The sequence below is a fragment of the Cnephaeus nilssonii genome (assembly GCF_951640355.1).
Source record: "Cnephaeus nilssonii genome assembly, chromosome: 4".
In the NCBI taxonomy this organism is placed as follows: Eukaryota; Metazoa; Chordata; class Mammalia; order Chiroptera; family Vespertilionidae; genus Cnephaeus; species Cnephaeus nilssonii.
Genome location: NC_137075.1, coordinates 70,210,990 through 70,238,690, shown reverse-complemented (window position 1 = coordinate 70,238,690; position 27,701 = coordinate 70,210,990). Strand labels below are relative to the sequence as shown.

Here is a 27,701-nt window from a genome sequence, read left to right as displayed (position 1 = left end):
TGTACTCGCCACTACAACTTCAACCCAGTCGGGGGACTAGGACCCCGTTTCCCAGACTGAGTGGAGACATGAAGTAATTTGCTGGGTCACAGCTAGAAAGGGGGGGAGCTGGACTCAAACCCGAGCACCGGCTCCAGAGCCCCCTCTCCACTCCCCAGGGCCTGCCCCTCCACCCGGCCTCGCTGGCCTCGCTGGCCTCCAGGCTGCCTCTAATTTAGACCAACTTTTACAAGAGGGAATGCGTATTTTAACCCTTTATGTTTGCACCCTGCTTCATCCACCCCCACAGAAAACAGCGGTACTGTTTATTCTCTCCAAATAAGAAAAAACAGGGCGGAGGGGATGTTGGCGGGGTGGGGATAGGGTGGGGGAAACAAAAGAAAAAGATAAACAAAAAGAAAACCTCTTTTTCTTTCCCATCTCAGTGCATAGAATTTCCCACTTTTCCCAGAGGGAACGACGATCTGGTTGGAAAGTCTGTGGACCGGTCCAGCTGCCCCTGATGTGGGAGCCCCTGGCTCCCCATGGGGTCCAGGAGGGGTGCTGTGGTCTCCTGCTGAGCGCTGCAGCCATAGCCCACCCCTTCAGTGTGGGCGGGCTGTCTCCTGCCCTGGCTCCCCTTTGGGGATCCATCTGGCGAGTCGAGGAGACTTGGGGCAGAGGGCCCCCGCACTGAAGCTGAGCAGGCTGTTCCTTTAAGAAAAACCGCTCTTCCCTTCTTGATTAAATGAGAAAATGAGTTCCAGATCCCCTGTCAGAGTCAAGCTGTTTAAGAGGGTGAGGGTGAAATAGAAAATGTCTTAAGAAGGGCACCGCTATTCTTCGCTTACTATAATAGGAGACAAGCTAGCACGCCATGGGGAATGAATAGCCATGTGGTTTCAGAGATGTGCTTTTAGAATAACGCTTCTGAAAACCAAATTTAGTAAACGGGGCCCTGTGCACAGAAGGGCTTTCACACTTGGTTTAATGCTCTGCTGTTGTCTTCTGGAAGCGCTTATTAATTTTGAGCGAAGGACCCCATGTTTTCGTTAGTTATATGGCCAGTCTTGTCTGTGATGTATATTTTATTTTAAATCAGTTTTATGTGATTGTGGACATTTTTCCTGCATTTCAGGTAGGCCGGTGTATCCTGTCCAAGTTTGCACATCAACTTTTGTACTGCTTTTTTTTCTCTTTATACGCCTAGGAGGGGTGTAAGCTCTTATATGCTCACTGATCTTCGCTGGGATGTGCCAGGGTGAAAATGTGATGCTGGAAAGCACTGAACAAGAAGGCCAAGCATGAGTATTTATAAATTAAAACATTTCAAAGCGCACATCCCCTTTTGGCTGGGTAGGCCGGGCATTTTGTAAAGAATCTTCTCCTAAAATGGAGAAATAATCCTAGGGGAGAATTGGGTTCTTGTCTTACAAGGGCCTCTGGTGAGGACATGACCCTGTCGTTGTTAACTGAAACACAGGCTGGGACTGACTCAGGAGCTTGGTCTACATTATTAAGTTAACCCAGCGACCACAGCCCCAGTGCTGGGCTTCCGTCCCATCTGCCAAGAGATCCGGAGGGAGGGATGAGGGGCGTGCAAGGATGTCTGCATGATTTGGGGGCTAGGCTAATGCTGGCAAGCTTAGGTTCATCAGGCTTAAAAAATGCTGGAGTCATTTGTTGGTCCTCTTCTCCTGGCAAAGTTGTTGTTACTCTGGCCAGTGTCATTGAGGTGAACCAAGGAGAAATCCATGGCCTTCCTCTCTCTCTCCCTCTCCCTCTCTCTCTCTCTCTCTCTCTCTCTCTCTCTCTCTCTCTCTCTCTCTCTCTCTCTCTCTTTTTCAGGCCATAATATGGGAATCGGTACCATGAGGATATTCTACTGTAGGAACACACTGTGGTGTTTCTTATAAAGCAGATGGTGGGACTTCACCAGAAAGCAAGGGTGTCCCATCAGGGACTCAGCCAAGGCATCCCAGTTCACAGCAGAAAACTGGGAGAGTCCTAGTGTAGGCAGTGGGCCAGGACTGGGGTGGTGGCCAGACGTCCTGAAGGACTGGGAACAAGTCCAGTCTGTGGGGCAGGCGACAGCAGCAAGCACTTGGGTCCAGACTAGGTGGGAATGCCACAGTCTGTCTATGATGCCAAGATGCTGGTTTCTGGGGAAGTGAGGGAGCTGTTAAGAGCAAGACAAGACATGGAGTGTACTAAGCTGGCTGTCAAGACAGGGAATCAGGCGTAGAAATCCAAGGCAGAAGCCCAAGTTAGCATGACTTAGAGGGAGCCCCAGTGGTAGCAGAGATGGCTTGATGTAGAACCTGGGAGGTTTGGGTCAGGCTCCTGAAATCTTTCAAATCTAAGTCCAGAATTAATTCTAGGGATTGAGACAAAGATAAAACTTTAAGTGAGGAGGAAGAAGGAACACAGTCACTGGGAACTGCGGAGGCCTGCCTGGGAGAGTCACTTTTCTCATGCATTGTGTTGGATTTTCTTTATTTTCTTCAGCGGTTCTAGCAGATGGAAGCATTATTTGTGTTCTTGTTTTATTTTATTTTATTTATTAAATATTAAGTATATTTTTATTGATTTCATAGAGGGAGAGAGAGATAGAAACATCAATGATGAGAGAGAATCATTGATCAGCCGCCTCCTCCATGTCCCACGCTGGGGATGATTGAGCCTGCAACCCAGGCATGTGCCCTGACCAGGAATCGAACCCTGACCTCCTGGTTCATAAGTCGATGTTCAACCACTGAGCCACGTCAGCCGGGCTGTGTTCTTATTTTATACTGGAGGAATCAGAAGTAAATGAAGTGCCCATGGTTAATGGATTCATCCCATCTGGATGTTTGGGGCCCTCTCCATCACTATCATCTCTGTGCCCTGGGCTTAGACTGGATAACTTCATGAAGTTCCTTTGGTTGTGGCTGTAGCAAAGTGCTGGAAAGCATGGTCTCTGGAGCCAGACTGCCTGGCTTTTTATCCCAGCCCCATCCATCTCCTCTGGCTGTGTGGCGTTGGGTGGGTTACTTTCTCACAGTGTAGTCATGAAGATTTAATGGGATGGGATGTAAAGGGTTTAGAACAGTGCCTGGCATATAGTGCTCAATAAGCGTTACTGTTACGTTGCATGTAGAAATAAAATTATTTAGGGAAGATTTCAGATGTTAATAGTCATCACTATCTAGTGGATGGATGGGTCCATGGCAGGGTTAATCCTAAAAAGTAAATACTGCAAAAACCATTCCTCTTTATTTTGTAAAAGCAAGATTTTTTCTCATAAATTTTGATTTATAGTGAATTTTAATGAGAGATTGCCCAATTTACGAGCAGAAATTTGGGGGGGGTGAGTCCTTGTTGTCCCACTTCCTGGCTTTGTGAGCTCAGGCAATTTTTCCAATAGCTCTCACTTTCCTTATCTGGGAAAATTACCAATAATGGGGATGACAGCCCAGCTCAGAATTACCCCAAGAATCACACGAGATGATAGACCATTTATAATAATCTATAATAATAAAAGGATAATATTGCTAATTAGACCGGATGTCTTCCGTACATCATTCTGGATGTCCTTCCTGACAAAGCCGGGGCTGGAGGGAAGCCAGCCAGGTCCAGGCTGGGTGCCTGCGGGCGGCCGGAAGAGGGAAGCAGCCTGGGTCCTGGGTGCTGGAGGGAAGCTGGCATGAATTTTTGTGCATTGGGCCTCTAGTTTTTAAATAAAAGGATGCCATGTAGTGGATTTTTTTAAAAACTATATCTTTATTGATTTCAGAAAGGAAGGGAGAGGGAAAGAGAGACAGAAACATCAATGATGAGAGAGAGGATCATTGATCGGCTGCCTCCTGCACGTCCCATAGTGGGGATCATGCCCGCAACCTGGGTATGTGCCCTTGACCGGAATCGAACCTAGGACCCTTCAGTCCACAAGCTGTCGCTCTATCCACTGAGCAAAACCAGCCAGGGCACGTATTGGATATTTTTATTCCCTGGACACAAACCTACTATAAACAAGAAAAGGTTAGTTGTCTGTTAAGTAGGCAAAAGGAAGTCATTCTGGATTTAAAAATCGCCATGCAAATAATGCAGCCTAGCTTTGGGTATTACTAATTTAGCAGGTTGCAGGTGGGCCCCAAACACAGACAAGAATACCGTTAGTTCCAACAACTCTTGGATCTCCCTCCTGTGCCGTTCTCATAACAACAGCCAGATTGTGCTTTTGTTTATTTCCTCTCTACTCACACAGAGTACCCAGCCCCCGTGCCAGTGAATCCTTGCTATGATGGGAGTCACACGTGTGGCCCGACAGCTCAGTGCTACCCGGGGACAGGTGTGGACTACACCTGCAAGTGCGCACCTGGGTACCAGGCAGATGGACGGAGTTGCATGGGTAAGAGCCACACTCTGTGTTCTCGCGTGGAGTTGTCAGGCACTATGTTTATAAAAGACAAGTGTCTATCTTCTTAATGATCTCTGTTGATCCATGAGGTTAGCAGCTGTTAATCTAAAGACGGGGATGTAAAAACTAAGGTGTGTGCTAGACAGTTTGAGAGGACAGTTTGGAGGTGGGTATTTGGGGACGGGACTGTGAAAAGAAGACCTCTATTGCAATTCCTGGATATTCTGAGTTTTTAAGCTTTGTAATTTTAAACCTGTATTAAGTATTTCTTACACTTACTAAGCAGTACATTTTCTGGTGGTTGTTTTTTTGTTTTTTTTTTCTAGATTCAGACATTGTGTTTTTTCACCTATTATGTCCCCAAAAGTAGCAGTAGAAATCTTTACATTTTAGAAGAAAAATTGTTGCAGTGTTGTTTTTTCTGTAAATGTTCAGTATTTTTTAAACGTTCAAAACCTTTTCAGAATATTTGTTCAAAATACATCTCCCTGTGGCTTATGCTTGAATGACTTAAAATGTTATTTATGATCTGCAACACGTATCCATACCTGGTGCTTAAAATCCTGCATTTCAACTCCTGTTTAGTCCACCAACTGTGAGTCCCATTGAAGCCTCACTGTGGTGGGAAAATACTGAGTTTCCAGACCTCCCACCTGTGGGATCCTTGATTTGAGCAGCACTTTTCTGTTCTGATCTCTTCCTAGATGTGGATGAATGTGCAACTGGCTTCCATCGCTGTGGCCCCAACTCCATGTGTATCAACTTGCCGGGAAGCTACAGGTGTGAGTGCCGGAGCGGTTACAGCTTTGCAGAGGACCAGTACACTTGCGTCTGTGAGTCCCAAAATCATTCCCCTTTTTGGCCAAAATGATGCTGAACCTGGCTCTTTCATTCATTAACATTTCCACTTCTGCCCTATGGTTTTTTCTAGAAAACATACAATTTACATTAAGATAACCCAAAGCTATGGCTCAGTTCAGTTCTGGGTTGTTTGTTTTAGTTGGTTTGTTATTGTTTTTCTCTAAGTTGGTTTGTTGTTGTTTTTCTCTAAGTAAAATTTTTGGTGTTGAGATATTGAAGGATGTTCACTTCAGTTGGGATTCCCGTATGTCTGGTATTTGGTCCAATCATGTAACAAGACTATGAACCTCTTTAATAAATAATAACAGCTCTAGGTAGAGGTCAAATATGTCTCAAATTACAATGAAAGAGATTTATAATTCAAAGATGCTTTTCCCACTTGATCAGCCAAAGCGTTCTATCTATATATTTATATAAAAGCCTAAGCGACTGTTACGATGGATGACCAGACAACCGGATGATGGGCTGGTAGCTATGACGCGCACTGACCACCAGGGGGCAGACATTCAACACAGGAGCTGCCCCCTGGTGGTCAGTGCTCTCCCACAGCCAGCCTCCCACGGCCAGCCAACCTCCCACGGTCCCTCCCCTTGGCCAGCCTGCCCTGATCGGCCCCTTGGCCCCGATCACTAGCTGTGCCGAGGGACCCCACCCATGAGTGAATTCATTCACTCTAGTCTATAATAAAATACCATTTTCTAGGGTTCACCCCCCAAAAAAAAGTGGATCCAAAAGAACTAGAATTCCAAATTCATCCCATTGTTAGATGATATTAAAGAAAATACACTTTTAGATCCACTGTTTTGATGATCTTCATGCCTAGTGCTTTAACCACAAACCCAGCCCAGCACTTCTTGAAGTTTAATATGCATACAAAACATCTAGTGATCTTGTTAAAATTCAGATTCCCTGGCTCTGGGATGGGGCCTGAGAACCTGCATTCCTTATTAGTCTTCAGAAGTCCCGATGCTGTTGATGTGCCAGATTGCGCTATGAAGAGCAGAGCTCACCCATTTGCAGGCCTGAACTCTTGGACATCCTCGCCTTCTTCTCTTTTTAGTGATTGTCCCACCTCCCAACCCCTGTGAGGATGGCAGCCATACCTGTGCTCCCACTGGCCAGGCCCAGTGCGTTCACCTTGGAGGCAGCACCTTCAGCTGCGTCTGCCTGCCTGGTTACACCGGCAACGGGCACCAGTGCACCGGTGAGTACCTGCGGGTCAGCCTCAGTGACAATGGAAGGTCACCTTGGATACACATCCCCACATAGGCAGGACCTGGTTTAGAAAAGACCCCTCCCTTTGACTCAGACAGCTTTGGAATTGCCAAAAGAGAAGGAGAAAGGGTGTCCTTTGAGTCAAAAAGAGGGGCCAAGGGTGGGTCTCCCTTGGCTTGGATTGGTGAGCATGTATGGTTGTCCATAGTAAAGACGTGCCTTGAGCGCCAGGAGCCACTGCCCGCTTGTAACCTTCTGTTCCTTGGAGCCTCGTGTGGGCTGGAGGGACTTCGGGACAGTCATTTAGTCTCCTGTTAGGATGCCGGCTTCTTTCAATCTCTTTGGTTAATGACCTAATTTAGCACTTTCAGTCATGCTTAATTTTTAGTTGTTATTCCCCTGCTTCAAGTAATATTTTAAGCAATATCTGAACATGCATATAATTCTAAGTTTTTCCCTCTCTTCTCTCTTTGGAAATAGATAGATAGGTAGGTAGGTAGGTAGATAGATAGATAGATAGATAGATAGATAGATAGATAGATATAGATTGACAGGGAAACTCCACAGATATAAGAGGATATTAACACTTTTATATACGAATCCTCAAAACTTTTCTCCCAGAAACCTAACTACCATTAAGGCTTATAAAATCAATAAACCAGAATGCAGGACTAACTGTTCAGATTTAACTTAGAAATAATGTGTGAGGCTGTTTTTGAAACAGTAGGCACAACTCTCTGGGTATAAATATTCATGGAACTGGGCTTAGTAGTGGTTTCATCTGGAGATTATTCAGTGTGACTCTACATAATCCACCCAGTAGCATGTGATTGAATTGAAACTCAATTTCATGCTGTCTGTCCATCAGTAACACAAATTATGGTAAAAGCCGACACTGGGAAGGAGAGGATGGTGGGAAGAGGGTTTGGAATGGGAAAAGGTCTCTCTTGGGAACATAAACATGAGAGGCAGGCTTTCCCCGTCTCCTCGAATTGCTGCTTCCATCTGCCACTGTACCCCTGGGCCCACTGAGCTGGGGAGCTAAGAACTGCCTTGTAGCTCCTGGGAGCTCCACAAAGATCTAAGTAGCCCGGGCCTCTCCCTCCTCACCAGAGGTTTGATTCTCATCCTTCTCCCTTTCCTTTCGCTTTGGTTTCAGCAGGACAGGCTGACTGGACCAGCAGACACAACCATATGTTCTTAACAGACGATGTGTGCCAAGGCAGCTCAGCCCTCCGCTCCTTTCCAGATGTGGAGGGCTACTTAGTCTCTTCTGAATCTTGCTGCTTAATCAATTAATGTTTCCTCTTCTGTACAGAAGCTCTGTTTATGGTTTTCTTGAAAACATAATTTACATTCAAATGACTTAAAGCTAGGTCTCAGGTCAGGCCTGATTCCCCCAACCCCCTGCAAAAACAACAAAAACCACCCCCAGATTTAGACAGAGCTCACGTGTTTCTCAAGTTACAATGAGGTGCATTTGTAACTCACAGATGCTTGTCCCACTTGACCAGCCGAAGAGCTCTGTCTAGAACAGATAGGCTCTTTATAGATGGCGTACCCTCTTCAGGTTTGGGGGGTCAGGGTGAGGAGCACAGACTCCCTTGTTTATGTCAAGCCCCACAGTGGGAATAATACTTTGTCCACCCTTGTGGAACTTATCACTCAGTTCAATTTAACACACTACTGGTTTGAGAAATGAGAATGCAGAGAGAGAAAAAAAAAACTTGCCAGAATTTCATATTCAAACATCTGGCTGCTCAGGTCAGCTGAGAGGGTGCTTATAAAGTATTTAATTTCTTGGGTCTTTGGTTTAAAGCAAAGCAGTTGAAATTAATTGCAGCCTAGATGTTGAGGAGTGTTAATCATCAAAATGTTAATTGAGGTTAGATGTGCCTTTGCCCTAATCCCTTCTACAATCATTCTCTCCCCCTTCTTTTAACTTCTAGCCTGTCCTGTAAGACTTTGCTCACCTCTCTTGTTCTCTGCTTTTAGAATTCTCTCTGGGACCCATAAATTTAAAAACATGCCAGACACATCAATTGCTTCTCCAGTGTGTTAATTATCTATTGCTGTATAACAGACCACCCCAAAATGGGGCAGCTTAGAACAATACACATTTATTACCTTTAGGTCAGGGTCCTGCCTTAGGTGGGTCCTCTGCTTTAGAACACTCACAGAGCTGTAGTCAAGGGGTCTGGCAGGCTTGGGGTCTCATCTGAAGGGCCAACTGGGGAAAGAGCCTCACATGGTTATTGCAGGATTCAGTTCCGTGAGGGACTGAGTGATGGATTGAGAGCCTCAGGTCCTTGCTGGCTGTGGTCTGGAGGTGACAATCAGTTTTTTTGCCACATGGCCCTCTCCAACAAGGAAGCTGACTTCATCAAAGCCAGGGGCAGAGACGGAAGTTATAATCACAAAATGCCATCCCCTCAATATTGCTTTTGTGTATTAGTTAGAAGCGAGGAAGCAAGTTACTCAAGTGAAGGGGATCATACAAGACTGTGAATACCAGGAGGGAAGAGAGATCTTTGGGGCCATCTGAGAGGCTGCCTCCTATAGTCGGTTACCACGTGGTTGCCTTCCAAGCTTTCAGGCTGTGGTAGTAGAGAATGAATAGTCATTTTCCTAAATACCCATGCCATACGTAAGTCAGGCTGGGCTAATCACGGAGGTGACTTACAGGACAATTGTGTGTGTGTGTGTGTGTGTGTGTGTGTGTGTGTGTGCGCGCGCGCGCGCGCGCACGCGCGCGCACGCATATTTTAAGGCATGTATCCCAGTGGCCATAGAGATAAATAGAAAAAATACAGAAAAATAGAGATAAGGGCTCGGTTTTGTGGAGAGTATGCATTCTTAAAGCACACCATTGTATTCCATCAAACTAGCAATAAAAGGGTATGTGGTTATTTTCTCCAGGTAGTTTGTTAAAATCCTTGTTCCCTGGAGAGGCTGCACTTGGCTTTAGGTTCTCAGTCTAGTCTGAGTCACTAGCAGGAACCACTTTATCCAAGTTGAGTTAAATCGTTCCTCAACCCTGTGTTGGATCAGCCCTGTGTTGGATCAGCCCTGTGGTGATATCAGCCCTGTGTTGGATCAGCCCTGTGTTGGTAGGAGCTGATGTTCCTCAGGCACATTTGTCCTTATAGAGCCTTGGCCACTTTGCCAGGTGCAAAAACAGATTGTCTCGAGTTGGACCTCAAGTGTGAGGGAGGAGCAAGTGTGAGTTGAGGAGATGGGATCCAGATGGCCCATCACCCAGGGCCACCGCTGCTCAGCAGGGCTAGGAGAGGAGGTGCTTACATGATTGTCACAGGTTTTCTGTTCTAAGGATATGATATTGAGTAAGGTGAGGTAACGTTGGTGCAGCCACAGGAGAAGAGAACAAGACTTAAAAGGAGGAAGTTTATTCTTCTCATAGGACCAGAGAAGAGTTCACCGTGTGCCATGCAGAGCCACGGCCAGAAGGATGCTTGACCAAATGGGTGGGCAGTGAGAACTTGTGGGCCCTTACTGGGGGTCTGGAGTGAGCTGCAGCTTAATTGGCACCAGGAAGTTTCACTTCGGATTCGAAAGCGAAGCAGACAGAAGAGTGAGGGAAGGAGGGAGCTAGAATCCATTGGTTGGGTTTGTTTTGAAGGGATTTCAGCTGGTTTTGGGTGTGGGCTTAGAATTAGGGCAGTGAGAAGAATGTGGAAGCACCAAAGCATGAAGTCAAAATGAAGGATTTTCAACACATTTTCCAAACTGCTTTTTGCCAGCTTAATAGATGCTGGAAAGGAGAAGTATGCGAGACTGCGCCACCCTTTGCTATCTGAGTGGTGAAGGAGCTCTGCTATGCCTCGCACACTGCTGTCCTGACCTCGGTGTTCTCACAGCCCCCAAAGACCCTGACAGTGATTGTTGGCATAAACCTCCCCCAGGGGTACAAGGAAAGCCCCTCCCTTGGCAAGGGGCTGGAAGTCTTTTCATCCTTTCTCTCCTGACACCCTGTGAAACAGGGAAGAGTCCTCCTCCTTACAAAAGCCCCAGTTACCCCTGAACCCCACAGTGCTGGCCCTCCTGAGGGGGCCGCAGCCTGCTCTGAGCTCGGAACGTGGAGTGGCTGACTGGACGTGGTGGAAGCTCCTCCAAGGAGGTGGCGGGGAATGTGCTCCAGGGAGCCTCAGCCTTCTCCAGATTTGGGGGGATAAGGGTTTCTCACTTGTGATGCTTTTAGTCTCTTGAGGGACTTTTCCCTGTTGGGCATTTACAGCAGTTCCTGTCTCCCCAAGACTTCAGTGTCTGTGGGGAGGATGGCTGCTCTTTTAGGTCCGATCAGAATTCTAGACCATAGGCTTAAAGAACATAGGTAACTTGGTAGCTCTGGGGAGTCCCCTCTGAGTTCAGAAATAATCACAAGAAACTGATCCACGAGTTCTAGAAATAGGCTGTGTCTCAGGAATTCCTGCTTCCTGTCATTGCCTGGGTTCCGGTTGCCAGGAGAAGTACTTTTAGCATATGTATTCTGAATAGCTTTCATTTCCTGCCTTTGGCTGGACGTTAGTTTTTACAGCTCTGGTTTCATAGCCTCTTCCAGGCCCAAGGAACGGGATGGTCACCAGCTTTGCCCAGCTGGGAATTTGACTTGTGCTTTGGAAGAGACAATCCCAAGGATAACTAAATTTGACAACGTACAGCTCCTATTCAGTACATTGGAGATAAGGTTTTCCTTGTAATTGCTTTCATTTGGTTTATTTTGGGTTAACTGAGGAGCTAACCAGAAAATCTTGTTTCTAACTTTTCAGATGAAGTTTTAACTACATTTTTGTCTTTGCAGGTGAAAGGAAGTTTAGCACGGAGGCCAATTGCTCATCTGAGCAGAGCCTTTCTGGGTGGCATTAAACTTGGCTGTGTTGAGCGTTTAGGACTTTTTTGGACTGAAGGGAGCTAATTCATGTTGACTAACCTCCCCTGAGACTGAGGAATGCTAACTTTCTAATTACAATGTAAGAGATTCCTCTCCTGTGAACAGAAGGTCTGTGTTGCATGACCATTGTGTCTGCTTGCTGTACCAGGACAGGAGTGGCTCTGTGAGGGTGTGGTCACAGGCAGGGTGGTGCTGATAACCCTAGAGGAGATTCCATCTGGGTCCCGGGAGGCTGGGTGAGGAGCCACGTCTGTCCTCAGCCAACTCACATCCAATTCAGGCTGTAAGTCTCTGGCTTCCCAGTCCCACGAGTCCCCACCCTGGGTTGTACCAAGTGGTTGCAGTTCGCTTCTTCTGGGATTCCTGTTTTCTAGGTGTCACACTGATCATCCCATCCACATGTTTCCTATTTACTCATTTTGAAATCAGTTTTTGGATGTCATTGTGGATGTGACTATTTTCACTGGAGCCTTGATCAGACCTACACCCTTAGCCTCCTCTTAGCTCTCAAAGACTTCCTGTCTGGGAAGACAGCTTATCTCAATCAGTAGGCATTGGTTTTAACAGACTCTCAGAGATAGTTTACTTTTTTGCTATTGTCTGATTTCAGTAAATAAAATAGGAGGACTAGAAGTTGGCTTTTGTTTGAAGTTTCAGGTTGTTGTAGGTTTGAGAAATAGGAAAATTCTCATGGTGCTATGTAGTAGTAGAGTGTGTGTGTGGGGGGGGGGGATCTGAATTGTTGGTACTTTGTAAGCCTGATAAATTTAGATTTTCTTAATGTATTGTATCAAAACCTCTGATAATATTTTTCTTATACTTTTCTATTTCTTCTGAAAGTGGAAAGCAAAGAAAAATTTCTGATGAATTGGGCATTCTAGACAGTAGGACTCTGACTGGGCAAGACTGTATGTGCTTCTAACTTTGTTGAAACCTCATCCATAAATCAGTGCCATAGGGACATGGTGCCAGCAACAAAAGGGGAAAACCATTGTTACATATGTTGATTGTAGTGTTACTGAGAGAAGTTAATGATTTATAGTCTAAAGGTTAGTTCGCAGGGAATAACTTCTTGGACTTCAATATAGATGGAACTGCTGTAGAAATATACTGCAGGGTCTATTTTTCTGAGTGACCACATGTTTAATTTCTACACTGAACTAACTCACACAGCCTTGGACTAACTCACACAGCCTTGACCTTGTCCTGTAAGGCGTGCCTTTCGGTGTCAGTATATTTCTGCTCATGCCCAAAGGTCTTCTGAAGTTGACCCCTCATCATTGATCCTCCCGTACTAAAGGCCAGGTAGTAGCACAGATGGAGTGCAGTGAAGTCTCATGCCCTCCCCTCCCCTCCCCGGCCCTCGCCCCTGTTCTGACACTGCAGATGTTGATGAGTGCTTGGAGAACAGATGTCACCCCTCAGCTACCTGCTACAACACCCCTGGCTCCTTCTCCTGCCGCTGCCAGCCTGGCTACCACGGGGACGGACTTCAGTGCACACCTGGTAAGGGGGAGGCCAGATTAGGCCAGAGAACTGGCTCCTTCAGCACTATTTTCTATGGCACTTCAGCCCACTCTTGATTTCTCCAGGGCGGAGGCTGTAGTTAGTGGATCTTCAGGCTCTGGATATTTCCCTCAGTTACCACCCGAGCTCGGTTTGCTGTTCGCAGCTATTCGCATTCCGGGAGGCCCGGGGTGTGGCCCATCCATGGTCCTACCTATGAGCAGTTCTGGTTCACTGCCCTAATGACCTGCTTTGCCTTGATAAGTGCGAGTTAGGAGTATTGAGACTCAGGTTACTAAACAGGAGTCCTGTGCTCTGGTGAGCTGGGCGCAGGAACTTGGCCCGAGGGGCAGTCTAGTGATGGCTGTGGAGCTGGGGCTCCTCAGACTTAAACTCTGGACTCAGGGGACAAGCCGAACTGTGTCCTCCTGAGTCTCTGGGATGTTTGGACCAACGCCATGGCTGCTCTTCATTTTATCCAGACAGCAACAGGAGCTAGAGGCGGACGGGAGGGGCCGCTTCACAGTCAAGTCAGCCTAGGGACTTACGGGGAGGACTGCGCGAGTTAGGGAGGTGTTGGGTAGTTAGCGGCCAAGCTCAAATAAGAATCCAGGACTCCAAATTCCCAGCACCTTGCTAATTTCCCCACATTATGCTTCCTTCAACTATGGAAGAAAAAGCCTCAGACAGGAGACCTTGAGGTTGGCTCATAAAAGCAGGTGGGTGGCAATGCCTTTTATTCCTCCTCCTCCTCCTCCTTGTGTCTCCTCTGCCCCCGCCCTGAAGACGCCACCTCAGGACTGAAAACCTGTGAGCGTCAGCAGCGCGCCGCCCAGGCTCAGCACCTCTACCCGGGCGTCAGGATCCACATCCCCCAGTGCGACGAGCAGGGAAACTTCCTGCCACTGCAGTGCCACGGCAGCACCGGCTTCTGCTGGTGCGTGAACCCTGATGGTCATGAAGTCCCTGGTACCCGAACTCCCCCCGGCTCTAACACGCCTCACTGCGGACCCCCAGGTGAGCCGATCTGGAAAGAAACCTTGTGCCTGGTTAGGCCTGGGGCTTGGGGAGCGGAATGGCACTGGCTGTGGGTAGATTATAATCCCTGCCCAGACCACGCAGACTCAGGGCTGGTGACCGTCCTTTATGACACCATCCTCCTTCCTTCTAGGAACATCCGAATGATATGCACTCAGCTACATGCACATTCACATTACAGGGACATAGAGACATGTACACATGATATATGTGATCCCGGCATGCACTGTACTCCAGCCTCCTGACCCTTGTCTAATACAAAACTCACTTGCGTGACGGGGTCAGCTTGAAGGGAGAGAACAGTTTCTACCCACGATTGAGACTGAGTGTGTAGATCAGGCTGAAGCCACTGCCCTAGACCTGTTAGGGCGGCTTAGAGATGTCAGAGCTAGAGGGTCTTGCCAGACCAGCCTTTTGTCCCAAAGAAAAACTGCCTTCCCATATAACTGTTACTTAACGTTGCCTTCTGAGTTACAGGAAACTGTCTGAAGGCTGTTTTAATAGCATTAGGAAACATAAGTATGTCATTTGTGGGTGGACCCAGCTAGCTTGCTCTGAGCTAATAACCCCAGGCCCCTCTAGCCAGCCCCACAGGCCCATGGGGAAGTCACTCGTGGCCCAGCTGCCTTCAGAAGAGAAGCAGGAACCTGTTGTATTAGCCCCTGTGATCTGAGATGCTGATGATAAACATGTCAGGATGGGGCGTGGTTATCAAGAGCTCACAGTATATGTCAACTACAGGTTGCCAAGGCAGGTTTCTGCTCCTTGCGGAACTGTTCAGAGATGGGAAGAACTTTATTTTTTAAAAACAGAAGAACTTGATTGTGAAGAAGGTACAATTGGTATGATACCATTTCAGCCTAAGTAATTCCTCTATCAATGCGCTTGCTCTATTCAAAGATCCATTCTTAGTGTTGAAAAGGTTTCCATAAATACTAGTCTTGGCTTTTAATGTATGTGAATATGAAGAACTGGAGAATTACTACCAGCTTTGATCCTTTTAAAATATTAATTATTATGGCCAGGACATTAGTGATTCATATAGGTAAAAATAGGTAATGCTTCATCTAGCTTAGCGGTCGCCAACCTTTTGGACCTCATGGACCACCAGTGGTCCGCAGACCACCCGTTGGCAAACGCTGATCTAGCTGTTCCTACAGTGACACACCTAGTTCTTATTTTTAGGAAGGATTTTGCAGCCTCCGCCCCCCCATCCCCACCCCCACCCCCCAAAAAAAAAGAATACAGAGGAATCCTATTTCACTCATGCCTACTGTTTAAGAAGTCTTGGTTCTAACTACAGCTGGGATTGGAAGGAATCAGATGGTTGGGAGGTTCCGTGGGTTCAGAATTCTGTTGCATTTACTAAGAGAAGCGTGTGTTAAGGACAGTGACTCAAAAGGGACCTGAGAGAATGGGAAGTTCATCGCTAAAAGAGAGGCATGTTCTTTTGGGCATTCTTTCCTGTGGCCCAGACCTCCCTCTTGGCTGCCATTTCTGACTGGTCTCATCTACATAATGGGGTCAGCTTGAAGGGGGAGAGAACAGTTTCTGCCCACAATTTCAAAATATTTAAAACCCTGCCAACCAGAAACAGAAGAAAAATAAATCCATGGTCAGATTGAGAAGGAGCTTCAAATAGTAAGGCATGAGAGGGATGCCCACGTGTGAGGGAGGGGCGGTGCCATTTCCCAGAAGCTGACTGTGCTGTGTGTCCTCATTCCAAACAAAGACATTCCTCACTGGGTGGTCCCTGAACCAAGAATGGGTCCTCTGAGTTTGGAATGTGGACCAGCGGTGGTGTTGGGAACTTCTCCAGGGATGGAGGGCAGGCATTTGAGAAAGCGGCATGCCCCTCTCTGGGGTCATTGAGACACATCTGGGTGAGGGAATCTCCTTCTACATGAGGTCTTAACAAGAGCCCTGCTTCCCGTGGGTCGTGAGCGATGGTGAGTCTTGTAGTTGAGCCTGTTGGGTTTGAACCCTGAGGATTTTATTCCCCATCTTCCTGCTTTCCTAGAGATATTATAGGTGTTGGAGCCATACTATAGTGTTTCCAGCTTGTTCTTTGAAGCCATTGGAGATTTTGATCAAAGGAATGGCATGAAATGACTTGGTTTTAAAGGGACTCTTTCTGGCTCCGGGTTGAGTTTACACTGAGGGGCAAGCAGGAGGGGAGAAGCGGGGAAAACAGCTGTGGCACGAGGTAATGGGGCGTGGACCAGGGTGATGGGGGTGGGGTGGTAAGATGTGAAGTTATTCTGAATGTATTGTGAAGGTACAGCTGATATTTCTCGACATACGTGAGCAAGAGCAAGGAGTGTAGGATGGGTGGACCTGAGCAATGGAGAGGTGGAGGTGCAATTTACTCATAAGGGAAAGTGCAGGGGCCCGGATTTTGTTAGTTGTCCTCTGAGCTTTCTGTGATACATCCAAATGGTGGTGCCAAGCAGGCACCTGGCTGTCTCTTCTGCACACGACAGGCTGTGAGTGGCAGGAGATAAAGGAGCAGCACTTTCTGTTTCAGGTCCTTTAGGCCAGTGGTCAGCAAACTCATTAGTCAACAGAGCCAAATATCAACAGTACAACGATTGAAATTTCTTTTGAGAGCCAAAATTTTTTAAACTTAAACTTCTTCTAACGCCACTTCTTCAAAATAGACTCGCCCAGGCCGTGGTATTTTGTGGAAGAGCCACACTCAAGGGGCCAAAGAGCCTCATGTGGCTTGCGAGCCGCAGTTTGCCGACCACGGCTTTAGGCAATCCTCCCACAGGTGGCTGTGCTATAGGCTGTAGCAGAGCCCTCTCCAACAGAGAACTGGTGTTTGGGATGGCTCTGTGGAAGCAGCCTGGGGTATTGCGGGTAGAAACTGCTCTGCAAGAGAAGCTAGTGGAGTGTAGGCATGGTGGTGAGCAGGGAGGGAGGGAAGAGGGGGAGGGTGCTGGAGAAACACGGTGGGAAGGTGGAGCCTACCGAAAAAGGTTCGGCTTTGAGATACCAGGAACAGCATGGCCAGGCGACTTCCAGGAACTGGAGTGTCACTCCCTCTGCTGTGCTCCCATATACCAATTACGGTAAGTTATGCTCTCACCAATGTAGTCCTCCAGTGGACAGGTACGGAGGGCCACATGGGTGGACATTCAGTAATGCTTTCTGAGACAAGCACTAGCCAGTCAGTCCTAAGATAACCTCTCAGATGCAAGTCCTAGAGTTTGAAGCAAGTGGGAAAGAAGCAAACGCTGCTTTAAGCGTCTTGTAGGCCACTGCACCCCACAAGTGTTCTGTTAGCAGAGGCCCTGGGCCTCTCCTGTCCAGAGTGAGATCGCCCCCTTCCCGGGCTGAGTGCGCCCTGCACCTGATCTTAACCTCCTCTTGTTCTTTCCGGACGTGGTCGGGCCTTGATGGCAGACCCTCCTGGCCTGGGAAGATGGGAGCGTCAAGCGGACCCCCTTCTCCCGATTCCTGTGGAGGACTTCTTAGAGCACTTGACTATTCTGGTCTGTGTTCAGGGGCTTGGCTGGAGCCCGCTAATGCACATGAGGAGGAGGGAGGCCAGGAGACCAGGCGGCCAGGCGGCCAGGCGTGGGGCTCTGGAGCTACAGGCTGCACTCTGTCCTTGGCTTACCATCAAAGGCTTTTTTTGTCCCATCTGCTCAGCGCCCACCCAGAGGCCCCAGACCATGTGTGAGCGCTGGAGGGCAAACCTGCTGGAGCACTACGGTGGCGCGCCCAGGGACGACCAGTACGTGCCGCAGTGCGACGACCTGGGCCACTTCACCCCCATGCAGTGCCACGGGAAGAGTGACTTCTGCTGGTGTGTGGACAGAGACGGCAGAGAGGTGCAGGGCACCCGCTCCCAGCCAGGCTCCACCCCTGCATGTAAGCACCCCGGGGCAGCCCTCACTCACCCCAGCGGCCTCTGAGCTTTCTCTGAAAGCTGTGTATGAAGGTGGGCAAACAAGGGGTCAGCAGATCCAATGAGAAGTCACTACCGTGTGGTGTTGATTTATAATCTGATCCACCCAAGATCCCAATTTGGACTTAATGTTTGATTTTGTCATTAGCAGTTTCTGTAACTAGAACATCTGGAACTCAGCTCAGCACGCAGTTACTCCCCTTCCCCAGCCCAGGGTGAAAGGGGACGCGTGTCACCAGGGGCCCCAAAGAGAAGCTGACACAACTCTGGCTCTGGTTTCTTTCCCTTAAAAAGAAGAAGGAAAAAAAAAAAAAACCCAAACCTGCTTTGTTCTGAGGGAGTTGTGTTGTTGTCTTCCTTCCTAGTAATTGGCAGTGATTTACATAATTGATCCTTGGAAAAAAACCCCTAGAAATTAGAATTTCTTTAAAGGAACATCTGGAGCACATCTGTCTAGGTTTAAGAACTTTTGATGTTTTTGGAGGCTCTGGTCTATGGGAAAGTAACTGTTCTTCTCTCTCCCCACCCACCCTTGTTTCCTTTTCTCTCTGTTGTCTTTTCCACGGCAGGTATACCCACGGTTGCTCCACCCTTGGTCCGGCCCACGCCTCGGCCTGATGTGATTCCTCCGTCCGTGGGCACCTTCCTGCTCTATGCCCAAGGCCAGCAGATTGGCTACTTGCCTCTCAGTGGTACTAGGCTTCAGAAGGACACGGCCAGGACCCTGCTGTCACTGCATGTAAAGAGGATTTCTCGTGTGGGACGGAGCTGCGTGGGGGCTCAGATCTGGGGAGGGGCCTGAGATGGAGGATGGTTGTGGAGGATTTCTGAGCTGCAGTCTGTCTTCATGGGCCTGACACCAGCACCACAGGAAGTGGGGCTCCCTGTTGCTGGGTCATGTCTGACCAAGGCTGTTGCCTCGTTGGTTCATGGGGTTTCAGATGTGTGGAAAGGGCATTTCAGGGTTGTCAGGCAGTATGGTGAGCCAAGGGAAAACAGACTTTTAACCCCAGGCCCCAGCGGGCTTTCAATGCCCCCCCCCCCCCCCCCCCCCATTTCCAGAGATCTAGAAATCAACACGACAGGAGTGGCTGCAGGGTGTGGTTTCGGGGGTCAGATGAGAATCCCAAGTGGAAATCCATTAATGACTGCCTCAACATTACTACCCTCTCCCCTCCCATTTTGGTTCTTTTCTCATCTTCTCTGGCTCCTTCTAGATGAGTTGGGGAGAGTGTGATGCTGGAAAAGGAGTGGACAGCTCTCCCTCGGGGATGCTTGCCGCTTCCTGAGCCAGCCGCTCCCTGTTCTAGGCACTCCATTTCGGAGGGCCTCTTCTCTCAAATGGAGAAGAGAAGGGAGGTCACCAAAAAGGCAGTGCCACTTGTAGTGGAAAATGGTCTGATTCCATTTCTAAGCTTCACGCTCCAGGTACTTGCTTATGTATAATAGTATAGTGTCCGTGTTTACTTCTGTTGATGAACCCCATATCTGCTTCCGAAAAAGTTTAGAAGCAGCCAGTGTTTAGAAAAAGATGTTTTTTTTTCTTCCTTTTCGAGTTTTTGTGTTTTCTTGGCAAACACTAGCATACTCTTTTTTATAAAAGTTTCTCTTAGAAGAGGTAGAAACTCAGAAGTTATCACAAGTAACCATCTCTTTATTCTAGCCATGTCACATGGCTTCTCTGCATTTCTGAATTTATTTCTGATGAGGACAGGGTGGTGGTGGAACTGAAACAGAAATGGAACATGGGTTATAAGCACACCTTGGGGAAACTGACTTAAGCGGGGACTTTTTTCTCCAAATAACTTTGAAGTCATTACACAGGTTAATGAATCCCATGATTCCCTGGATTAATGGAAGCCCATATGGATGTGTACTCTTGCCTGAGACACATGACTTTTTCATTTTCAAGTAAAATTGTATTTGACCTTCAGACCCTCCTACTCCATATAAACTGTTCCCTTTTCCACAGGAGCCAAATCCTGCTTGTATAGTGGTTCTCATACTGACTCCTCTGCCAGAGGCCATAAGTCACGCCAGCCCCAGGCTTTGTTAGGCAAGCAGGAGCTGGCGTGGCCTCAGAGACAGCCAGATGGCCCCTAGATGTTGGCTTTGCACATCTGCTGGGCTTCTCAAAGCAGGAATCTGGGTTGGAAATCAAATGAAGCAAGTACTGTGCAGACTTTTGGAAAGGAGTATCACAGACACAGCATTTTATAAGAAACTTTGCAGCTGATTTAGCAATAAGGGAGATGAAACCTCCTTAGCCAGAAGTTGAGTGACGACCATTCCCCAGTTCCTTAACCCATCAGACTAGACTTTCTTTTACCTAAGAATACAACCAAAGAATTGCTTTGCAGTGAGAGGCAGAGTTGAGGGTGAAGGCACCTGGGCTAGGGCAAAGAGCTCAGATCACAGGGGAGGGGAGCGTGGATTTTGTTGTTCTGTGTTAGCAAATTTTAGAAAGGCTTGTGCAAAAAGTGTGGTAACATTTGAAAGGAGTCACTGTTTTTGTCCGTTAAAATATTAAGACCTTACTTTGCTGAGACTAACAGCTGTCCTTCAATCACTGAATGGGCTAATTTTTTTCATGCAGTCACTTTTGCTTTTACTGCCAACAGTAATAGTGATTATTGAGAGCTTACTGCATACTCATTTCTGATTAGGACACTTCACAAGAATTTATGGTATTAATTTTTATAGCAGCCATATGAAAGTATAGGTACTGTTACCTTCATTTTGGAAATGAGGAAACCAAGAACAGAAAGCTTAAGTACCAGAATCGCACAGCCAAGTAAGTGGCCAAGCGTGGCTTTGACTTCAAGAAGTTGGCCTGCAGAGAGCCTACATGTCTAACCACTGAGCTTGGCTGCCTGTAAGGCTACAGTGCAGGGTGGTTCATTGCAGGCATGCATGAGTGAGGCAGCTGAGCATGAACTCAGGGGAAATGCAAGGAGTCCTAATTCTTCCAATTCTGTGTTCTGGCCCACACAGGGCTCCATAATTGTGGGAATTGACTACGACTGCCGGGAGAGGATGGTGTACTGGACGGATGTCGCTGCACGGACAATTAGCCGTGTCAGTCTGGAACCGGGAGCAGAGCCTGAGACAATCATTAATTCAGGTCAGCAGCTTCACCCATTAGACACTTCCCATTTCATTTGATTCTATGAAGTCCAAGTTATTTTTGCCTGTTTATGCCAAGTCTCCCCTCTATTTTCACCCAACAGGGGAAACTAAGTGCTATGCAAGTCACTTGTGAGCTGTACAACATCCTCTTTATAAACATGTTCATACATAAGTAATAAGAAGGTGATTCTTCCTGTGGGCCTTTACTATTGAGAAGTAGGGCTCCCAGAGGAAAGGCTCACAGGATTCAGGGTGAGGCCACACTGTGCTGCCTGGGACACCAGCTCTGTGGATACCTGGTGCATTTAGGCTGCTAGGTCTGTTTGTCTAGACCAGTGGTCGGCAAATATCAACATTACAACGATTGAAATTTCTTTTGAGAGCCAAATTTTTTAAACTTCTTCTAACGCCACTTCTTCAAAACAGACTGGCCCAGGCCGTGGTATTTGTGGAAGAGCCACACTCATGGGGCCAAAGAGCCGCATGTGGCTCACGAGCTGCAGTTTGCCGACCACGGGTCTAGACCAGCGATTTTCAACTGGTGTGCTGCAGTTTTTAAAACATGCAATACCTGACTATTTAGTCAGGGGCACTGACATCTCTTCCCTTAGATTGTCAAATGAAAAAATGACAACAGCCAACACCACAGTAGCCATCTGGTGTGAATTAATCAAAATGACACTTTTTTTTTTTTTTGTCAGTTCGGCAAAAGTCCTATTTTTGCTGTGCCACAGAATTTAAGCAATTAGTTTGTGTGACCTGGTTCTTCTGACTGAAGGGACTCTCAGGACTTTGTTATTGTTGTTCAAACATAAATCTGTTTCAGGTTCACCTGCTTCAGTCCTGCCTTTTATTTCCAGATCTGATAAGCCCTGAAGGCCTTGCCATTGACCACGTTCACAGAACGATGTACTGGACAGACAGTGGCCTGGACAGGATAGAGAGGGCCAAGCTGGACGGCTCTGAGCGCAAGGCTCTCTTCCACACGGACCTGGTGAATCCCCGAGCCATCACTGTGGATCCTATCCGAGGGTCAGCTGGGCCTCCCTAATTCTCCATTACCTATAGATCCTGATTTGAAGTCCTTGGATTTAAATGTGGTGGGGAGTCAGAACAAAAGCAGAAAGAAAAGCCCAAATGCGTTAATTTTACAGTATTTATTGAGGAGCTACTACTAGGTGTCAGGAACTGTTCTACTTTTTATCAGATGATAAGGTAGGGCCTGAGGTCAATACTTAAACTGGAATGAAGTGGGCCTCCTTCAGCAACACACTAGGAAGTCAGTGTTAAAACCACAGTAGGGTCAATGCCCATTAAATGGTAACCAAAACTCACACCTGGCATTTTATTTTTCAGACCTCTCTCATTGTAGCAAAATCAAGAAGACAATGTTCCCTGTCCATAACTGCTAAGGTTATCGCCTGGGACATATAACTTGGTCAATGTTTTAGTTCTTGTTAGAACCAGGGAGGATTTCTATATCTTGAGAAACTCTTGCCATATTTAATGGGGCTTCTACCAAATGAAATTCCAGAGAAAACCCTCAATAAGTGAAGAAAACATTCTGTTTTTGACTCAGAAATACTTAGTGAAAAGCCTCAAAGAAGGTTCTGGTTTGACTTCTACATACTCAGGGTGCTTCTTTTTCTACTCCATTTAATTTATCCACAGCAACTTGTACTGGACAGACTGGAATCGAGATGCTCCTAAAATTGAAATGTCATCTTTATATGGAGAAAACAGAAGAATTCTGGTGAATAATGACCTTGGACTACCCAATGGTTTAACCTTTGACCCCATGTCCAAACTGCTCTGCTGGGCAGATGCAGGTAATACTACGGATGGGATGCAGATACAGAATGCTTCATTTCATTGGTGCCAGCACTTGATCAGATTTTATAGCAAAACAATATCCCATCTTTTGGCTTAAATTTGTAACAGTACAGCACATATAATCTATTCCTTTGGTATGTAAACTTTCAAAGGACATTTTGTAATGATGCTTATAATGAACTTCTTAGGGTTTTAGGGTGTATGAATGTGAATTCGGCAGTTAAGTTTCAGGGGTAGTACTATGTCCCTTATTTTTGTATAGTGTACCATTTCCCCACATGAGTACTTGGCATGCTTTTTAAGTTAAAAAGAAATATTACCTACTGTTAGAATTGACGGATTTAGGTTTTAGGTGGTTTTTCCTTTGGCCAGTGTTATAAATTTCTAAATATCTGTTTAGCGGTCAGGACACTCTGCTGAGGACATTCTTGAAAAGTGATATGGCAGCTTCACTTCAGTAACAAGTTCAGGTTGCCAATACCCAGGCTAACGTTCTCTGTTGTGTGATTTCATTATTAGCACTACTGAAAAGATGCAGTATGTCTATATACCACAGAACATGAAAAAGGCCGTTCTTAAAGAATTTATAATATTAAAAAAAGGACTATAATGCACATAGGTCACTATTATAACCCAGTTGTCCAAACAACAGTTAACGTTTTTTAAAAGAATTTGAAATTTAAATCCAGGTCCTATAAGAAATGTGAAACTTGGGAGTTTTTAACTCGTTTAGCTATGACAAAATAATATGTCATGTTGCCCCTTTAGTTACTTTTTATTTCTACCTAGAAACTAAGTCTTTAAAAACTTGAAGGAGTTTAGTTAAAAGGCAATCTTGGCTATTATACATTACTTACAAAGGGCAAATATTTATCCAAATGTTGTTCACACTTAAAATTAATTATAAAAAAGCTTATCTCTAATGCCCTGCTTTGGGAGGAACTTGGCTAAATTTCTGTAAAAGCAATCCTTTCTTCCAAAAAAGGATTAAGAGTTTAAAGTCTATTAAAAACTGGAATGTTATTAAACAATTTAAAGACTGGTAATAGAGCCAAAACCGGTTTGGCTCAGTGGATAGAGCGTCGGCCTGCGGACTGAAAGGTCCCAGGTTCGATTCCGGTCAAGGGCATGTACCTTGGTTGCGGGCACATCCCTAGTCGGGGGTGTGCAAGAGGCAGCTGAGCGATGTTTCTCTCTCATCGATGTTTCTAACTCTCTATCCCTCTCTCTTCCTCTCTGTAAAAAATCAATAAAATATATTTAAAAAAAAAAAAAAAAGACTGGTAATAGAACAGAAAATTTTAGTTTATAATTTGTATCACTGCAATGGGGATAAAATAGCTATTTCTTATTCTACTTTTCTCTAAGATGGAATAAGCCACTATTATTTTTGGCAAGGTTTCCCCTTCTCTCCACGATGGTGTGAAAGTATCTTTTTTCCTCTTTGTTTTCAAAGGAACCAAAAAACTGGAGTGTACACTACCTGATGGAACTGGACGACACGTTATTCAAAACAACCTCAACTACCCCTTCAGCATTGTTAGCTATGCAGATCACTTCTACCACACGGACTGGAGGAGGTGAGCCTGACACATTCTGGATGAGTCTGAAATTGCAAACTGTTCTGGGGGATACATTGCTTGTTTCACCTAATATCAGCTAGTGACTTTAGTAATTAAGCCCTCTACTTCTACTGATGTTTTCATTTTGTTATCTCTTTATTAGTAAACTAGAGGTCCAATGTATGAAATTCATGCAAGAGTAGGCCTGCCTTCCTTCCCGCAGCTGCCGGCACCGGCTTCCCTCTGGCACCCAGGATCCGGGCATCCTTTGCAGCCCTGGCTTCATCTGGAAGGACTGAAGGACTTCCGGAAGGATGTCCCATTTAATCAGCATATTACCCTTTTATTATTATAGATAGCATCATTCAAACGTTACCCAGAAATTTAATGGTAATGCTCACGTGACTAAAAGTGGCAGAGCTATCCTACCCAATAAAGAGGTAATATGCAAATTGACTGTCACACCATGACAAAGATGGTGGCGCCCAGTCCCCTCAGCCCCACTGGAGTCCTCCAGTCCTTTCAGCCCGGGGAGGTGGGGGTGGGAGGAGAGGGGATAGGGGAGGCACGGCCAGTCCCGCCCTCAGCCCCCCAGGGCTGGCCCAAGGTGCAGGCAAGCCTTGGATATGGTGGCTGACGCCCTAGGCACAGGCAAACCTTGGATGACGGCTGCCCAGCTGCCCAGGGCTGGCCGAGGCTTGTGCTGCCGGCAGTGGCAGCAGCAGACGTGTGATGGGGGCATCGCCTTACCCTGATCACCAGGTCGCCTCCTGCCCCTAAGGGCTCCCAAACTGTGAGAGGGGGCAGGCTGGGCTGAGGGACCCCCCCCCCACTCCAGTGCATGAATTTTCATGCACCAGGCCTCTAGTTAAATAATAACTATCCAAAAAGGAAGCGCTTTAATCTAAATATGATCTTCAGAGTTATAACTGGCTTAAGTGGCACCATGAAGTATATTAGTTATAGGATTTAAAATGACATTGTGGACTTATTAGTTATCTACCAGTTTCCAAGGAGGAATTAGGGAACATTAAAAAATATATACAAGGTTGGCAAAAGTAGGTTTACAGTTGTTTGTGTGGAAAGACATCAAAGTTGTGATTATTACAATAGCTTTAACTCAAAAGAGTGTCACAGACCTACTTTGCCCACTCCTGTAGTGTCTGAGCCCTTCTATCCTAACGCCTGTAATTTTGATTTAATTGACCTTGCATGGGGCCCAGATCAATTGTAAAAGATCCTTGTGATTCCAACACCCAGTTAGTGGTCCTCAAACTTCAGCATGGATCAGTCATTCGGAGGGCTTATCCCAGGCGTCCTCAAACTACGGCCCGCGGGCCACATGCAGGTGCTTTTGCCATTTTGTTTTTTTACTTCAAAATAAGATATGTGCAGTGTGCATAGGAATTTGTTCATAGATTTTTTTAAACTATAGTCCAGCCCTCCAATGGTCTGAGGGACAGTGAACTGGCCCCCTGTTTAAAAAGTTTGAGGACCCCTGGCTTATCCTATATAATAAAAGGCTAATATGCATATCAACCATGGCAGAACGACTGGCCGCTATGACGTGCACTGACCACCAGAGGACACTCAACGCAGAAGCTGCCCCCTGGTGGTCAGTGCGCTCCCACAGGAGGAGTGCTGCTCAGACAGAAGCCAGGCTGGTCAGCACAGTGGTGGTGGCGGGAGCCTCTCCCACCTCCACGGCAGTCTGACATCCCCCGAGGGCTCCCAGACTGCGAGAGGGCACAGGCTGGGCTGAGGGGCCTCCCCAAGTGCCCGAATTTCATGCACTGGGCCTCTAGTTAAAACATATTACTGGGTCCTATATCCCAGAATTTGATTAAGTCTGAATGAAGGCCCAAGAATTCGCATTTCTACCAAGCTCCCAGATGATGCTGGTCTGAGGACCACTTTGAAAACCACTGATACAAACCTTCTGAATCTAAATGAGTCAAAACTTGTTTTGTTATATTAATTTAAAATGTGTATTCTAAAAGGCTGTAGATTTTTTGTTTTGAAATTTACTCCTTCTATCCAACCTTAAATCCCATGACTTCATGTTTCCTTTCTGTTCCCAGGGATGGTATTATATCAGTCAATAGAGACAGTGGCCAGTTTACTGATGAGTATCTCCCAGACCAGCGATCTCATCTCTACGGGATAACTGCGGTCTACCCCTACTGCCCAGCAGGTAAACAACATGCTGACTGCTCCTCTGGATTAGCAGGGGAGAGAAGGACAGATCTGGTAACTGATTACCGCTGGCCCCGATTCTGGCTGCTGCCTCTGACACTGCCACCAGTGAGAGCCACTTTAAGCTGGAAAAGTTAATGGCCAACCCATTGGGTGACAGTTTTTACTACATTGTCTACTTAGCTAAACTATACCCACAAAAAATATTTTCCCTTTAAAAAGACTTATGTTGCAACTCAGTTATAAAAAATACTCACACACTGTCCTCTCCCGCACTTCCCTTTACAGGAAGAAAGTAAATATAGCATCCTAAAGGACTTGAGTTTACAATCAGATTCTGGACCCTAAAGAACATTTACTGCAAACAAAGGCGAAGAAAGTGAAAAAGGAATTGGTCATTTAAAGTTCCTGGACATACAAAATGGACATTTTCAGTGCAAAAAGACTAAGTATATTTTGTGAAAAGTTTATACCTCAATCTTCACTACTGTATTTTTAAAAACAAAAATTATTGCAAGTTTAAAAGAGGTAATAGAATTTTAATTGTTGCTTATTAACCTTTTGCACTCGGATGTCGAGTGTGACTCGACACGGTTAGCATTAGAATAAAGGAATCCAGAAAAAAGCAAGCGAGTGCCAAGGGTTAAAGCAACTTTTTATAAACATTTATGTCATATTTAAAAGGTCAAATTCGTTCAACTAAGAACCAATTAGAAATATGTCAAGACCCTATATGAGTTCTCTTTGGCCAAGAAATTAAAGCACAAATGACCAGTATAAAAATAAAACCCTAAAGATCATAAATTTGACATAGAGAAGGCTATGCATAACTGATGGGAAAGAACCAACTTATTTATATAGTTTCCCAACAAAAGTTCTAAGAGTTAATTTTTTTTTTACCTCTGCATTACTGCATTTCTATTTATATTAAAAGGTGCTAGAACATTTCAGTTTGTATTTCCTGATCCTGTAAGTCCCTCTATAGAATAACCCACAAAAATTACTACATTTATAAATACCAAAGATGTATCAGTCCTCAAATTTTCTAGATTACTCCAATAAAATATTTTAAGTTTTCTTATGACTTTTTGAGGATCTGTATTGTTTCTATAACAAAGTTGGGGGTTGGCATGTACCTTAATTATAAAGGAAGAAACA

General features: G+C 46.1%; 1 protein-coding gene across 1 annotated transcript in view; it reads left to right on the top strand.

Moving 5' to 3' along the window:
- Positions 1-27,627, top strand: part of NID2 (nidogen 2) — a 59,719-nt gene extending 32,092 nt beyond the window's left edge. The window contains exons 9-21 of the mRNA XM_079768446.1: positions 4,226-4,369; positions 5,083-5,211; positions 6,300-6,443; positions 12,750-12,869; positions 13,656-13,886; positions 17,565-17,786; positions 18,393-18,562; positions 20,818-20,947; positions 21,813-21,984; positions 22,624-22,781; positions 24,242-24,365; positions 26,429-26,541; positions 26,832-27,627. Of these exons, the coding sequence (XP_079624572.1) occupies positions 4,226-4,369; positions 5,083-5,211; positions 6,300-6,443; positions 12,750-12,869; positions 13,656-13,886; positions 17,565-17,786; positions 18,393-18,562; positions 20,818-20,947; positions 21,813-21,984; positions 22,624-22,781; positions 24,242-24,365; positions 26,429-26,541; positions 26,832-26,842 (1,868 nt within the window). The 3' untranslated portion in view covers positions 26,843-27,627. The remainder of the gene's footprint in view (positions 1-4,225; positions 4,370-5,082; positions 5,212-6,299; positions 6,444-12,749; positions 12,870-13,655; positions 13,887-17,564; positions 17,787-18,392; positions 18,563-20,817; positions 20,948-21,812; positions 21,985-22,623; positions 22,782-24,241; positions 24,366-26,428; positions 26,542-26,831) is intronic.
- The last annotated feature ends 74 nt before the right edge of the window (positions 27,628-27,701 follow it).